Source organism: Colossoma macropomum, unplaced genomic scaffold (assembly GCF_904425465.1).
Source record: "Colossoma macropomum unplaced genomic scaffold, Colossoma_macropomum, whole genome shotgun sequence".
Lineage (NCBI taxonomy): Eukaryota > Metazoa > Chordata > Actinopteri > Characiformes > Serrasalmidae > Colossoma > Colossoma macropomum.
The window spans coordinates 36,774,624-36,789,636 of record NW_023494795.1 but is presented as its reverse complement, the minus strand read 5'-3'; the positions used below and the strand labels follow the sequence as shown (position 1 = coordinate 36,789,636).

At 41.4% G+C, this 15,013-nt stretch overlaps 2 protein-coding genes across 3 annotated transcripts in view; one reads left to right on the top strand and one right to left on the bottom strand.

Moving 5' to 3' along the window:
- The window catches only part of hmcn1 (hemicentin 1), a 142,396-nt gene extending 135,265 nt beyond the window's left edge, over nt 1-7,131 (top strand). Inside the window, exons 100-107 of one of the 2 annotated variants that reach the window (XM_036582340.1) lie at nt 356-490; nt 746-859; nt 1,141-1,266; nt 1,858-1,986; nt 3,805-4,143; nt 4,875-4,994; nt 5,125-5,251; nt 5,854-7,131. In XM_036582340.1, the coding sequence (XP_036438233.1) occupies nt 356-490; nt 746-859; nt 1,141-1,266; nt 1,858-1,986; nt 3,805-4,143; nt 4,875-4,994; nt 5,125-5,251; nt 5,854-6,220 (1,457 nt within the window). In that variant the 3' untranslated portion in view covers nt 6,221-7,131. The remainder of the gene's footprint in view (nt 1-355; nt 491-745; nt 860-1,140; nt 1,267-1,857; nt 1,987-3,804; nt 4,144-4,874; nt 4,995-5,124; nt 5,252-5,853) is intronic. The other variant, XM_036582339.1, reaches the window with a different exon arrangement.
- Nucleotides 7,132-7,192: 61 nt separating this feature from the next.
- arpc5b (actin related protein 2/3 complex, subunit 5B) lies at nt 7,193-14,516 on the bottom strand. Its single transcript, XM_036582341.1, has 4 exons — nt 14,243-14,516; nt 12,661-12,733; nt 9,860-10,036; nt 7,193-8,756 (listed from the first exon to the last, which is right to left on the bottom strand). Exons 1-4 carry the CDS (start codon nt 14,380-14,382, stop codon nt 8,694-8,696), a joined length of 453 nt encoding a protein of 150 aa, XP_036438234.1. The 5' UTR covers nt 14,383-14,516; the 3' UTR covers nt 7,193-8,693.
- Nucleotides 14,517-15,013: the final 497 nt, after the last annotated feature.

Sequence of the window (15,013 nt, the reverse complement as noted above, 5' to 3'; positions counted from 1 at the left end):
TTCATTCATCAATTTACACAAAATGTAAAGGGCAAGAGGCATTTTCAAATTATGTTAAAACTGTAAAATGACAAAAATGGAGATACAAGGTTTTCTTCTGACAGCAGCGACATGCATATGTATTATCTACATATATTTATATACATATCATATATGTGTTAAGTAAATGTATTATATACATGTACTATTTACATGTATTTATATATGTATTTATATATACAATATATCGAACATACACTTGTATCTTATAACTACCTATCATTATGTGCTTTAGTATTGGAGTTCATCATTAATAGCTGTTGTTCTTAGCTTATTGTTTTATTTAATGATTATATATCTTCTTTTTCTTCTTCAGATATTGATGAGTGCTCGCTGAGCGGGCACTTGTGTCATGATGGACAGGACTGTGAGAACACCATTGGCTCTTACCGTTGTGTGATGCGCTGTGGGCGGGGTTTTAGGAGAACAGCTGATGGCTTGAGCTGTTCAGGTTAATTTTTTATTTCATTAATGACAAACAGTTACCTTAATACACACACTGCTTGTTATCCATGCAAATGTAAAATGAAGATGAGCATTCGCAAAAGTGGAGTGGAGCTGGTCTAGAGCCTCTTTTGTGATGTAAATGACTACGGCCTTATACAGAGTACTCCTACTTTGAAGTACTTTGAAAGCACAAAGGCAGAAACTCTTTAATCATTATAAGGTAGGGCTTGTTTTAAAATAATCTGTTTGTTTTTTATAGATATAAATGAATGTCAGGAGTCCAACCCTTGCCATCAGCACTGTCTCAACACCATCGGCAGCTTCCGCTGTGCCTGTGAGCCGGGCTACCAGCTCAGGAACCGCCGCTGCATTGGTAAGTCAAAATGTCAAACAAGGACAAACCTAAGTGTTTTCAGTGTTCATCAGTCCTGTTCCTGCTGCAGCACAGTTTAATGTCTCCCCTACTCTATAACACATGTGGCTCAACTTGTCAGCTAATTATAAAGCTCTGCTTGAGCAAGGAAACATTAAACTGTGTAGTGCTATGGCTCCCAAGAACTGAGAGTGAGGAGCACTGGAATGCTAAGCACTAATGGATTGAACAATTAGCTGTAAAGAAATGTTTTTGTTTTTTCCATTTTTTTATTTTACCAGACATCAACGAGTGCAGACAGAGAGTGTGTCGCTCAGACCAGCAGTGTAAGAACACACGGGGTGGCTACACCTGCATTGACCTATGCCCTACTGGCATGACCAAAGGAGCCAACGGCACCTGCGTAGGTTAGTGTGCACCTCTATTCAATAGTGAGACAATGTTTATGCTAAAATCAAATGTTTATATTATAGTTCAGTCATCATTTTTGATAATTCTAGAATATCACTGATCTGCTTTAGGTTGAGCCTAATGTTGAAGCTGCAAATACCGTGCCAGTTAAAAGTTTGGGCACATCTAATTGAATAACCAATAAATATCCAAAAGTTTGTAGACACCTGCTCATCCACCGTATCTTCTGAAATCAAGGGAATTAATAGGGAGTTTGTCTCTGGTAAGCTTTTACACTAGATGCTGGAACATTGCTGTAGGGATTTAATTGCAGTCAGCGACAAGAGCATTAGTGAGGTCAGGTACTGATATTGTGTGAATAGTTCTGGATCACAAACACCACTCCACCTCATCTCACAGTGGTTGGTGCTCCACAGCCCAATGCTGAGGAGCCTTTATACCCCTCTAGCTGACCTTTTGGCATTGGGCATGGTGACCTTTGGCTCATGTCACGTTTCTATAAGCAGATGTGTACAAACTTTTGGCCTATAATGTGGGATGATACAAATAACTAGATATTACTGAGATGTACCATGTTCTCTGCACAGACATTGATGAGTGTCGAGATGGCACTCACCTATGCAGGTACAACCAGATCTGTGAGAACACCAGGGGGAGCTACCACTGCACCTGCCCCAGGGGCTACCGCTCACAGGGAGTGGGTCAGCCCTGCCTCGGTATGTACCTTTGCACAACCTAAACATACCCCACAACCCCGTGCTGCTTCGCTGTTGCCTGCGGCTCCCACCACTTAGCTGCCTCGCCATCTCTTTTTTCCAACCAAATGCATTACTTCATTCCACTTCTATGACTGCTGAACATTTTCCTGAGATGCCCACCCCTGTGCATAATCTCATGCTGCACAACTGCGTGTATCTTGTTGCTTGCTTGAATTGCTGCATTGCTTTCTGTCCTTTAAACCCACAAATCTATGTGAATAGATGAGAGCAATAGACCAGTGTACAGAAATGGAGAATACAGTCCACTAGCTGTGCTGCCCAGTGAGACTGGGCATCTACAGTGCATGAGAGGAGTGGGAAAACAAGTGTCAGACCGGTAAGTCCGCTCTCACAGCAAGGCACTGCCCTGTCATACCTCTGTCCTATCTTTACTCTGTTCTCTTGTCTTTTACCTTTAACCTTTTACTCATGCATGGGGTCTTTAACCTAAAAGGAATAGTTTGTACAAAGAAATGTACACAGTTTTTCCCTTATTCGAAATGTAGTGTATTGTTCAAAAGTGAACCGTAGAGAGTTGCATAGCTAAAACCAGTAGTAGCAGCGTGAAGTAGGGCTGGGCAACATGACAAGATTTATTGTGATAAATTACGTCACAAAATGCTTTTCTGAGCACATCGCGGATATCGTCAGTACTTAACAGCACTTTCTACCGGCATGTTTGAATACAACGAGAGCATAATTAATCATATTTAATTGAATCTAGTGCAGCACAGTGTGTGAAATGTTAAATTCAAACAATTGCATTCATAGTTTTGCTAGTATTTTTTAAATGTGGCATCAACTTATCGCGTATCATGAAAACTTGTTTAAGTATCATACATTTTTGCCGTATCGCCTAGCTCTAGCTTGAAGCTGTGCTTTTTTTCATTTTTATAGATACAATAAGCCATACAGTGTTTAGACCACACAACAAGTCTAGTCAACTAAAGAAGCAAACTTTGGAAACCAAACAAGTCTTGGCTAGACTCCTGATCAAATTTTCATATCATACATTTATGTGGCAACAAACAGAATGGTTTAGGGTGTGTTTTCATCAGTAGGCCTGGGGCAGCTGTCTGCTGTAAAACCTTCAGAGGGCAGCAGTGAGTCATGTTTGTTTATTTGAGCTTGAGTGGTGCTTGTGTGTTGGGAGCGAGATAGCTAACCAGAAAATTTGGCCACTTTAGGCTTCTCTTTTTATAGTTACATACAATGAACAAAACACAGTGAAAAGACAGTTTCGTTGTTAATAACAATTATTAATATGGCAATACATTTTTCAGCTAAAATTTCACAATCCAGCCTAAATTGACTACATTTAGGGACAGGGGAAAATTGTGTAAATTTTGTTTGATTTTATGCGGAACTGTTCCTTTAAATTCTGTGCTTCGCTATGGCATTTACAGAATGCAACGTAGTGTCTTCAAGAACAGTTCCAATCAAATCACTTGGTCATCTTCTGGTGGATTTTATACTGAAATCAATGTTGAATGAATGACAGGGAGCAACTTTTTGGCATTTGTTCCTGCATGTCAGACATGCCGTTATGTGTGGGCTGTGTACTGATCTCCTTTTTATCTTTTTCTCTCTCCTCCCTGCATTCTTTACCTTTCCCTTTCACCTCCTGATCTGTTCTTCTTCTGATCTCTTTCTTCCCACTGTGCTGACTGTTGCTCTCTTCCATTATGTGCTTTTCCTCTTCTTTATCACTTATTTTCTTTTGCTCCTCTGTTTCTTCCTTGTTTGACCCTCTGCTGTGCCTTGCTGCGAGAGCAGACATTAACGAGTGTGAGCGGGTGCCAATGCCCTGCGCTTACCAGTGCGCGAACAGCCCGGGCAGCTACAAGTGCCTTTGTCCTCCGGGGCGTCACCTGCTGGGCGATGGAAAGTCCTGTGCTGGGCTGGAGCGCTTACCCAGCTATGAGAGCTTCTCGTACGGCTTCCGCACCTCACAGTCCTCCCCTGAGCGTCGCTACCACAGTCTGGCTTCTCAGAGCTACCACTCCTATGCTGCTACCAGGGGCCGCTACAGGCTTAGCACTGTCCCCTCGCGTTCTCGCAGGGCTGTTAAGGCCTGCCCTCCTGGCTTTAGGGCACGAGGGGACCAGTGCCTAGGTAACTGATATAGCTGTTTTTGCCATTATGCCTGATACGTAAAGGGTGGCCTATGAAAGGGTAATTGTGTATGTACTTGCATATGTGTAGAATATTTATTAATAAATCTTTGTCCAATGTAGTACTTTCTATTCTGTAAGTAACTGGACATTGACATTTTTGCTGTTTCTGCTCTGTACTCTGGCACACTGGATTTGAACTGAAACAATGTGTACCAAAGTGATGGAATGAGGAAAGTGTGGATAAAAAAATAACTTCCAAAGAATATGATTTATATATGATTGGAAGCATATCAACTTTTCTATGAAACATTTTGGCATGTACATGGAGCCCAGTAGAACTGACCCACTTGTTCTTATTTTTGATGTTGTGAATACTGACAATGTAGAAGCATCTTACAGTGGATGGTGCTTCACTTTGCATCGGACGGTAACCCAAATCATACTACCACTACATGCTAAAGTCAGTAACCTGAACCCCAGCATTTCTCTTACTGAAGACACGACTGAAAAACTCGCTGTCCAGTTACTAACAAGCTGCCCTTTTATTATGGCCTGCTAAAGCACTTCACTTCTGTTCTGTTGGGTATCATTTTACAATTTTTGAACTGTCCAGTAAAAAGTCCAGGCAAGTAGATAAAGAGATAATTGTATGATTTCCTGAGGTGCTCACACTGCCAAAAAATGTTGAGCGTATGTTGCATGTATGTGTTTATCTATGTTTCTGTGTAGATATCAATGAGTGTGAGCAGAGAGACACGTGCCAGCATGAGTGTATGAACACACCAGGCAGCCACAAGTGTTTGTGTCCCAGTGGCTATCGCCTCATGACCAATGGCAAAACCTGCCAAGGTGAGAAAGAGACACTGACAGTTTGGACTTTTTTTTTTCAGAAAATGCAACAATATCAAGGTTCACCTTTCAAAAGTAAACTAAAATAGATTTTTTGTTTGGATTTTATATCACGATCGTCTCGTTACAGACATTGACGAGTGCTTGGAGCAGAATATTCAGTGTGGTGTGAACAGAATGTGCTTCAACATGAGAGGCAGCTACCAGTGCATTGACACACCCTGCCCACCAAACTACCAGAGAGACCCTGCCACAGGGTAGGAGGAGACATGCCCGAGCACCGCATTTCTCACTAACTCTAGAAATTATACAGATATGGTGACAAAAACAAGAAAAAATAGACCTAGATCATCTCAGAATTCAAAATTTGGGGGACTCCCAAGTTTTTAAAAACTGGAAAAGGGGCCACATGGGGGAAAAGTTTGAATACCTTGGGCTGGTGTGCCCTATTCTGGTCCTGGAGATCTACCACCCTGTAGAGTTTAGCTCCGCTCCTAATCTAACACACTTGGCCCAGGTAATGAAGACCTTCAGGAGCATCTGAATATTAGGGGCAAGTGTGTTGGATCCAGGGTGGTAGATCTCCAGGGCCAGGACTGAGCACCCCTGACCTAGAACAAAACTTGTAAAGCAAACTGATCAGCAGCATTAGGGGTGAGTTGTATTTTTCGCTGACTATTCGCTGACAAGTCCAATCCTTGACTAAAAAGGATTTTCCAGTGAGAAAATTCTGAAGTGACTGTAGTTTAATGCAAGATTTGTCTTTAATGCAACATTTTCAAACATCTTTCGAATTATCACACCAGTGCACTGTTTTTTCCATGTGTCAGTCAAAACTCATTTTCATCTCTATTACCAGCTTCTGTCTAAAGAACTGCCCCCCCAATGACCTGGAGTGCGCTCTGAGCCCCTACGCGCTGGAGTACAAGCTGCTGTCTCTGCCTTTTGGTATCGCCGCCAACCAGGACCTGATCCGGCTGGTAGCGTACACCCAGGATGGAGTGATGCACCCACGCACCACCTTCCTGGTTGTAGACGAGGACACCACACTGCCCTTCGCGCTTCGTGACGAGAACCTGAAAGGCGTCCTGTTCACCACCCGGCCGCTGCGCGAGCCGCACACCTACCGCATGAAGGTGCGGGCCCTGTCCTATGGCACTGATGGGGGCATAGAATATCAGACCACCTTCATTGTCTACATCGCCGTCTCAGCCTATCCCTACTGAGAGCACTTTACCATGACTGGGAGAGAGAAAAGTAGAAATGCGCTTTTTGTGCAGGACTCCGTGTGTGTGTGTATGTTTGTGTGTGCGTGTGTGTGTGTGGATGCTATTGTGTGTCCAGTCGTAGATCCACCACTTGAAAAGTCCACAGATGGTATCTTCATGCCTCATAGAGTGAGGTGCTGAGCTGCAGTGCCCAGTGGGCAGGTAATTGTTAGTAAATAAAGAGGACTTTGTATTAACCCCTGGGGCATGCCAAAGAAAAGACTGCTTTACCTGCAGCTGCAGCCTGAAGACTGCAGGTTCAGAAGAAAACCAAGCAAGTCCTATGTGGTTTGGACAGTCCTCCTTACCAGATCGTGTAAAGTTGCTCTTTTCCGGATAACGGGTGGTGAAGAGAGATAAAAAGGACAAATGTACATGTATGTCTACCTATTAACTTATTGGGAAGTGCTTGAAAAATGAGAGGCAGTATTTTTTTTCCAACTGTCTGGTTGTTAGAGCATTCTGTGAAAGCTGAAGAAGACTCATGCTTTGGGACTGGTCCAGAAAGAAGCTTGTTATTTGTGTAGTAGCATTTGCCCAGTAAAATTCAGGGGTGAGGAACACCACCAAAGATAACCAAACATAAGTATTTATCTCAGGTAAGCACTGCCTTCCCTCTATAAAACAGTTCTTGTCTATGGCAACATGGCTTTACTTTTTAACTATGTACAGGACTTTATATATTTGTTTTTGCAACAGAATTGCAGCATTACAAGTTAATACACATTTGATAGATTTTTACAAGTCCATGATAAAGATGTATTCTATTTTTATGATTTGTATATAAGTATTTGGTTTTCATTCTGTAATATGGTTCTGTATTGTGTTGTACCCATTTTTAAAGCAAACAATAAATGTACAAACCAAAATGATTTTTTTTTTGTATTTGACTTATTCACATGTATAAAGGAAATCAAGGATGCAAGCAAGAACGTTTGTTTGATCATACGTATAAATTTTTATTAAATTTCAAAAGCATAAACATAAAAAATGAATATTTAGTAAGGCAGTTTTTACACCGGTTTGGTTTGTATAATGTGTTTTGCACTTGGTCACAAGAGCGTGAAACATTACTGCATTGGAGAGACTGGGCCGTTTGTTGAAACATGGCTAGTCCTTGGAAAAGTTTTAGACAGTGATGGTCTGCTTTTATAGCAGGGATCTCTCACTACGAATGGCAAAAGACATGAATAACTACAGACAAAAGCATTCACTGACAAATCAGCAGTGGTCCTTAATAGATTTGCACTAAGTGCTTAGGAATTTTAAGACACAGACAGTGATTAGAGATGACAGAGGCTTAAGACGCAGACAGATATGGTGAAAGATCACCATTAATATGAGCGACAAGGGCATTAATACCCGACAATAGCATTAGCGAACAGCAGGATTAGTGAAATGGCTGCTCATTGAGTCCCCTGTGAGAAACGTTTGCTCAGAAAATGGCAGCCGTTCTAAAAAAAAGCGTAAAGAATCAAGCTAGCAATGCAATAGCAACGGTCAGTCATTAGATAGATATTTGGCTGAATTTTGGAAAAACAAGGGGTGACCAACTCCAGTCCTGGAGGGCCTTAATCCAGCACAACGTGCTGATTTACCTGCTCAAACACACCTGATTCAACTCAGCAGTTAGCAGGTTTAGCAGGTGTGTTTGAGCATGAAATCACCAACCTGTGCAGGAAATCAGTCCTCAAGGACAAGAACTGGACACTAATACACTGTATTTGTGGAGCACAACTGAAAAAGTGGAAGCTAGTTTCATTGTGTAGTAAGCAGCTAATGCCCTTTGGTTGTTTTAAGAGTGAATACTGTGGAGCGATGAGCCGGGATTAGGGGCTGACGGGACAGGAGTGGGAGGAAGCCTTTAGGGTATTAATCCTAATCTGTCCCAGGCTAGACAAAGCGAGGCAGACTGCCACGCCCGGCTGGCAAGAGAGACGCCCCAGCAGCCCCAAATGAGGCTGTGCACTTTAGACTATGACTACACAGCTTTTCTACTACCAGAAAAATACAAAGACTATGTGGGGACAACCCAGATCTCTTCAGGAACTGTAATCAGCTTTAAATTATACAAAAAAAGTAAAAAAAAAAATTAACAGGTTTTATAAAATCATAATGACTTGCATTCTTAAGGTGAAGTGCCTTAAGATTTTATTTCCTGAGAGAAGCTAAATCTACCATAAAAATCGACGGCACCATCATGTGCATGTAATACGTGCGTGCATTTGTCTGTGATCAAGATGCAGAGATAAGGACACAGACAGACTGTAAGACAGACAAACTGCAGGCGGGGAGAGCAGGATGTAGCATTGGATATGAGTTGTTATCAGCACCCTGTAGAAGTCTTTTCTTTGTTCTGAATGAACCAGCAGGTGCCAATCCTGTGGTTTTCTGTCCCGGGGGGTGGGGGTAAAACTGCCAGGGCCAGTGCTTACACCGTTTTCCTGGCGGTCAGTACCCTGACGATGCAGCCCACTCCTCCTGCAGAGAGAGCCTGGAGAAAACACGGCCAACATGAGCATCTATAGTCAACGATATATATTATACAATAAAAGTTTGGAATCTCTGGTCATATTAACCATTTTTATTTTATAATAACACAATAAAGCAATATGAACTTGCAGCACACATTTACAATAATTAAAGGTTTGTAATCGCTGTTAAAAAGTTTAGAATCAATGTTTCCAATAACAATAATTCCAAAAAACAATTTGATTGCTGACATATGTAAAATGTTGTGTTTATGTGATGTTGGTCCTGTGTAACTTCACTGGTTTAAATAATTATTAGGACACTTGGAAACTAAATACATCAGAAGAAATTTTAGATGTGTACAGAATGATGAATGGATCTGTAGGCGATTCTAAAATGACTGAAAAAGCTGTATAGCGTTAGTTGTTATAATAAAACCAATATGCAGAATAAATTCAAATTCAAAAGTGGAGATCAACTCAAGGAAAATGAATGTCAATAGATAATTACAGTATATTATCATCAATATTTTATTCAGTTCTTGCCCACATAATTCTTGAAATTTTGAATAAAACTTGAATAAAATGCCTTTTGCAAACAGTTTACGACATTTAAATCTACATTCATAGGGCAATAAAATTTTTAAATGCAAGTGTAAACATAACTAGACAATAAGTGAAACCTTTGAAGCCTGTGAACGTTGCACGACTAGCACATTTAAACTGTTTTATATGTCTGAAATCAAGTAAGTTTTCTTAGAAATGATTGAAAATAAGGATTCAAAACTTCTGGTAATTCCAAACTTCTGAACATAACACAGCTTCAAATAACTTAATTTTATTATGACTCCACAGCGCAATGTTACATATTATGAACTACAGCAACACTTCAATTATTCGACAACAATGTTATCAGTATCCCTGCCGTAAAGGTAAAGAAAACAGTGTTATCTCACGTCCAATGGTGAGTCACTGCAGTGCACAGTCCTGAATCACAAAAGTAATGTGCCCAAGAGCACAGATGTGGTGCTTCAGAGCATGATTAATATTAACCTATGCCATGCTCTGGCTCTCCAAGATCTGATGTGAAGAAGACAATCACTGTCCCTCAGCACACTGTCCCTACCTTCTCATGCCACTGCAGGAGGATGGCGCTGCTGTTTTCCGATGGCCGCTCGAAGCCTTTGTAGATGTACTTCATCAACAGGTCCACGCCGTTCTTGTCCAGAGACTGCACTCCCTTCTCTATGTCACTGGCCTTAAAGGAGCTGAGCACCTTAAGCACCAGTCCCTCAGCACGGTCCTGAAATACATAACCAAACACCACTTCTTAGCATTGACATGACAGCTAAAGTAAAACGTTAGATTGAAGATAGGCAGCCAGGCCCAATAGGAGCACTTCAAAACCCCAAGTATTTGGGGAAGCCTGTAAAACATGGCTTTTAAAAAAACAAGATGCGACAACAGCTTCATGTGGGGGAAGATGAGTAAGATGACAAATTAATGAATGGATTAAGATAAATAAATGTTAAAACAGAACAGCTGCATCTTAGCAATGATTTACTGTACATAAGTGATAATGGGCCTCGTTCACCAGTGTCTTCCTAAGTTTTTTTCGGAAATGTGTTCTTGAAAAAGTCAGTGTCAGAATTATGACGTCCTTAAACCACAGAACTGTTCGCACATTTGTGCTCATGAGTGTGTGTAGATTCTGTTCTTACCTAAGAACAAATTCCAAATACGAAAAACACTGGTGAATGTCAGAATCTTCATAAAAACTGCATAAGTAGGTTTTGAGAAGAAATTACTTCTTAAGAATGTTCGGTGAATGAGGCCCAACAAGTTTCCTCAAGTACTTTTTAAAGCTAGAACTAATCATATGGCCACAAGTAGACAGTGAAAGGTCTTGCCGTTTACACATGCCATTTCCATGAGTCTCGAATGCGTCTCCAGTGACCGCTTGTAACATTTTGTGTACATTTACTACATCAGTTTCTTGCTGTATTTGTTGTCAGTAAATGTGAGTCCGTTGTCTACGGAACGCACTGATTGCTAAGGCAACTCCTAAGCAAACAGGAGAGAAGACAGAGAAAGAAGCGGTTGCTTTTGTCTCTGCTGTCATGATGCGGTCCTTCCTTGTTTTCGGAGGCACATCAGGATGCTTTAGCGTTCATGCCACAAATGTCAAGTGGTCCTATGTGTCCCTGACCACCTTCAAAGGAGGTTTGAGTGTTTGGGTCATAATGTGTCTGCGAGACTCACTGGATCCCAGTTCATATTGTCCACTTATAATCACCCCAGATGTATGTTAAAGCCAGGTGTCAACAGGGCCCCACACACCTGACATACACTATTTGTAGAAAAGTATGTGGACAACTGACCATCACACCTACACGACTGTGTGGAGATGTCCCTACTTTGTGGCTGTAACAGCCTCCAGTCTTCTGGGAGGCGTTCCACAATATTTTGGAGTGTTTCTGTGGGACTTTGTGCTCAATCAGTCAAAAGAGCTTTTGTGAGGTCAGGCAGTGATGTTGGACGAGAGGGCCTGGATCACAATCAATGTTCCAATTCATCCCAAAGGTGTTTAGTGGTGTTGGGTCAGCATTTGCTGTTACTACATTACTACATTAAACTAAAGCCATACAAAGACCACAGAAATCCACAGTAGATTACATACAGTTTAAAATTTCCACAAAGGAAGGCAGCCAGTCTTTTAGGTAAATAGACAAATGCTACTGGTAAGTTACCCAGCTGATGTTACTATCCAAACCTTTTACTGCTCGAAAACAGACAGTTTGTGAAAAGGTAGTAAACTGATGCCAAGCATGATAAGTGATACTAAATGCTTTACTTCCTTCAATTTATAAAAGTAGAGTGAAAAATGAACTTGAACCTGGCTTTTATCTGCTCCCCAACACTTTGCCACGCAACGGTGCGCGACACGGCACATCTGGAATGTGGTGGCCTAAAAGTGCTGTCTTGATAAAGTGCTCAGGGAATCTGCAGAGCTTATAGAGCACCACATTGCAGGGTCATAGTGACATGCCAACAGACATTACACTAATCGACGTATTTTTCCATAATAGATGACACTGATTAATCGTCCCAGCCCTAATGCAAATCCGTATCATGATGCTCCTGACGCACAGTTCTTTTGCTGATGTTGCTTCCAGTTTGGAACTCTGTAGAAAGTGATGCAACAGAGGCGATTTTTCGTGCTACACAGTTCAGCACTCGGTGGCCCTGTTCTGTGTGTTTGCATGGTCTTCCACTTTCTGGCTGAGCTGTTGTTGCCCCTTAATGCTTCCTTTTGACAATAACAGCACTTACTTACTATTACCTAGCTATGACAGGGGCAGATCTGGCAGGGGGGAAATTTCACAAAGTGACGTGTGGCAAAGGTGACATCCAATGACAGTACCACAGCGTCCACATATTTTTGGCCATATAATGCAGCTTGTTTTAATGAAACTATTTTGTTCTGTTTTCTTCCCTTAAATTGATAGCAAACAGAATCCTGCACAGTATCGTAAATGTTACCCCAAAGCCATAAACCATTTCCAGAAAAGAAACTATTTATTTAGCTTCTGTAGAACCCAGTAAATTATATGCACTGCAGTGAACCTTCATGCCCTGCGTACTGTGAATACATATTAAAAAAGAACAGGAAAACTGCTTGACAAGATAACAAGAAGACCACCTGCTATTTTATTGGCATTGCATCATGGATATAATGTTCATTGCATATTAAAAAAAGCTAAAAATATTGCTGAATATATAAAAACGTGCTAATGTTATAGCACGTTGTATGTATATGACGGTATGAAGTGTTGTACAAGTCAAATTCAGTATGGACAGGAGAACAGCATTCAGTAACGTGCTGACACAAAATCCAGCCAACCAATAACTGCTCTCCATACTCACCTTGACATTTTGATTCTTTGTATTGATTGGTGGGTTTTTCAGGACTGCCTGTAGTGCTTCCATGAGGTTCCCTTTGCAGCCTGGAGTTAAGGAAAAAGACTAGGAACTGCACTAACTAATACTGCCTGAACTGCCAACCCACACTTTAAACACCAACAGTTAACAGCAACATCAATTTCATCAGAGCAAGAAACATGCTTTACAGTGTTGATTATGAGGTGTAAACATCACTGCAAACAGTGAACAGCAACATGAGATGTCAATCAGAAACAGGAAATAAGTTTTGGTGTCATGCAAATGGACATATATGGACATGAAATCAGCTTCCTCAATTTAAAGATCTCAGCTTGTTACAGCTAGAGGGGGATTAGCACAGTGTTTTAAGCAGACAGCATGAAAAGTGAGTGCAGAGAGGGGGTAAGACAGCAATTCCTGAAGAGGCATGAAAGGAATGTGGTTACAAGGCATGTCTGGACATCTACAGACTCAGCTTTCCTTCACAGTGTTGGACTGGGTGGAACTGAACAGCCTGCTTGGCAGTGCAAGCATTTCATTTCAGTCTGACAATGTGTAGAATGCCTCCCTACTCCCTAAGTGCACTACATGACTCCTAAAACAAGGGCTTCTACAGACAAACGGTGCACTCTTGTCCAGTATGGGGCTATTTGGGACTCTGCCAAAGCAACTACGATCTTCTGCTGTAATCCACACCAAGTTTATTAGCTCGAACTATAAGTAGGCAATTACATCACTTAACAGTTACGTTGCTGTCATTTATCTATGAACAAGGCCTTGAGTCGCTGTCGTTTAAGCGGTAGGTTAAGGTTAGTCAAGACATATTTTTAATGGGAGTCCACATCCCATATAGCATAATCCTGCTCTTATTTTAAAAAATAGACCAACTAGCTCACATTAGCTAGTCTAATCTGAATCGTGTCCTCACCCCTAACCTCAGCTGCTAACATTAATATCATTAACTAATCGTTAATCTACTCAAAAACCGTTTTGCTATACGAGCCTGCTAACCTAGCTACTCTAAAGAGGAATCAAGATAGCCAGCTAGCCTACCAGTAATAGCTTACAGATAAAAACAAATGTACAGGCATTAGCTAGCACACTGGCTAGCTATTACCTTGCTAGCAACCTACAGTAATAGCTAATCACAGTGGCACTGCTATAACGAAACTAAAGTCAGCTTCTTATCGAATTTTCCCGTTCCACCTTAAATGGTGCAGCAGTTATTATAACGCCCAAGGGGCCAGAATGTAACTTCTGCACTATTAAGGTGGAACGGGGAAATTCGAACAAGAAGCTGGCAAATAGGAAGCCAACTTGAGCCTCATACTGTTGTTTTTAACGTTAAACTGAGTCCCATATACAGTTAAATGTATACACTGCTAATAATAATAACGTCCAAATGTCGAATGTTCAGCAAAGCATTAACCCGAGTTCTAAATGCATCCCACGATTATAATGGCAGTGTTGTAGCTAGCTACATACCATTAACCTGAAGACATGAACATAGTTAAATATTCTAAAAGTGTTAATGTAGCCTCTTATATTGCTGCTAACAGAAGGATATTGTCTGATGAGTGAATCCACTTCTGCTTCGTCTGGACCCAGCTGATTCTCTCCTCCATCCTCCTCGTCCACAAACTTGTTCTCGTCGTACTCGTCCACATCCACCTTGCGGAACCGATCGGAAACGGTGTTCTTCGACATGATCGCGGATCTCTCAGTCTGCGCGTTAGCTGTCTAACATAAATGAAGCGTATTAAGCCACTGATGCTGCTGTACACCGCACTGAAGGCTTGGCGTTCACTCGCTTCCTCTCTGCAGCATTCCGTTTACTTCCTCACAGCGCGCCCCCTACTGGCGGAACTGCTCCTGCAGCCGGGAAGTTCGATTCAGTTTACCGAATAGATTCTTTCGGATCAAACTGTCTGATTCAGTGAATCGAACATCTGATTCAAATCAAGTTTATTTTCATCTGCTCTATAAACAATGACACGACCAAGTACTCTATATGTCCAAAGGCCCCTTATAATTTGTAAATTCCGCTAGTTTAAGGTGCACCAACTGCCATTCAAATTCGCTCGCACGGCTTGCACTCCGTAGAGAAGCATTGTCAATAGCATAGGATGCTGACTAATTTACTTGGGGCTGAATGCAGTCAAATCTTCAATGCAATGTACCAACACGTAGCGTTACTACAAATTTTACATTTTGAGAGAAAAAGAACTGCTTAAAAAATACTATTTGATAGTGAAATAGACGTTGCTAGTCCAAACACAGTTTTACACGCTTCCATAGTCGTGTCCCAAACTAAATACTATACAATACAATTACACGA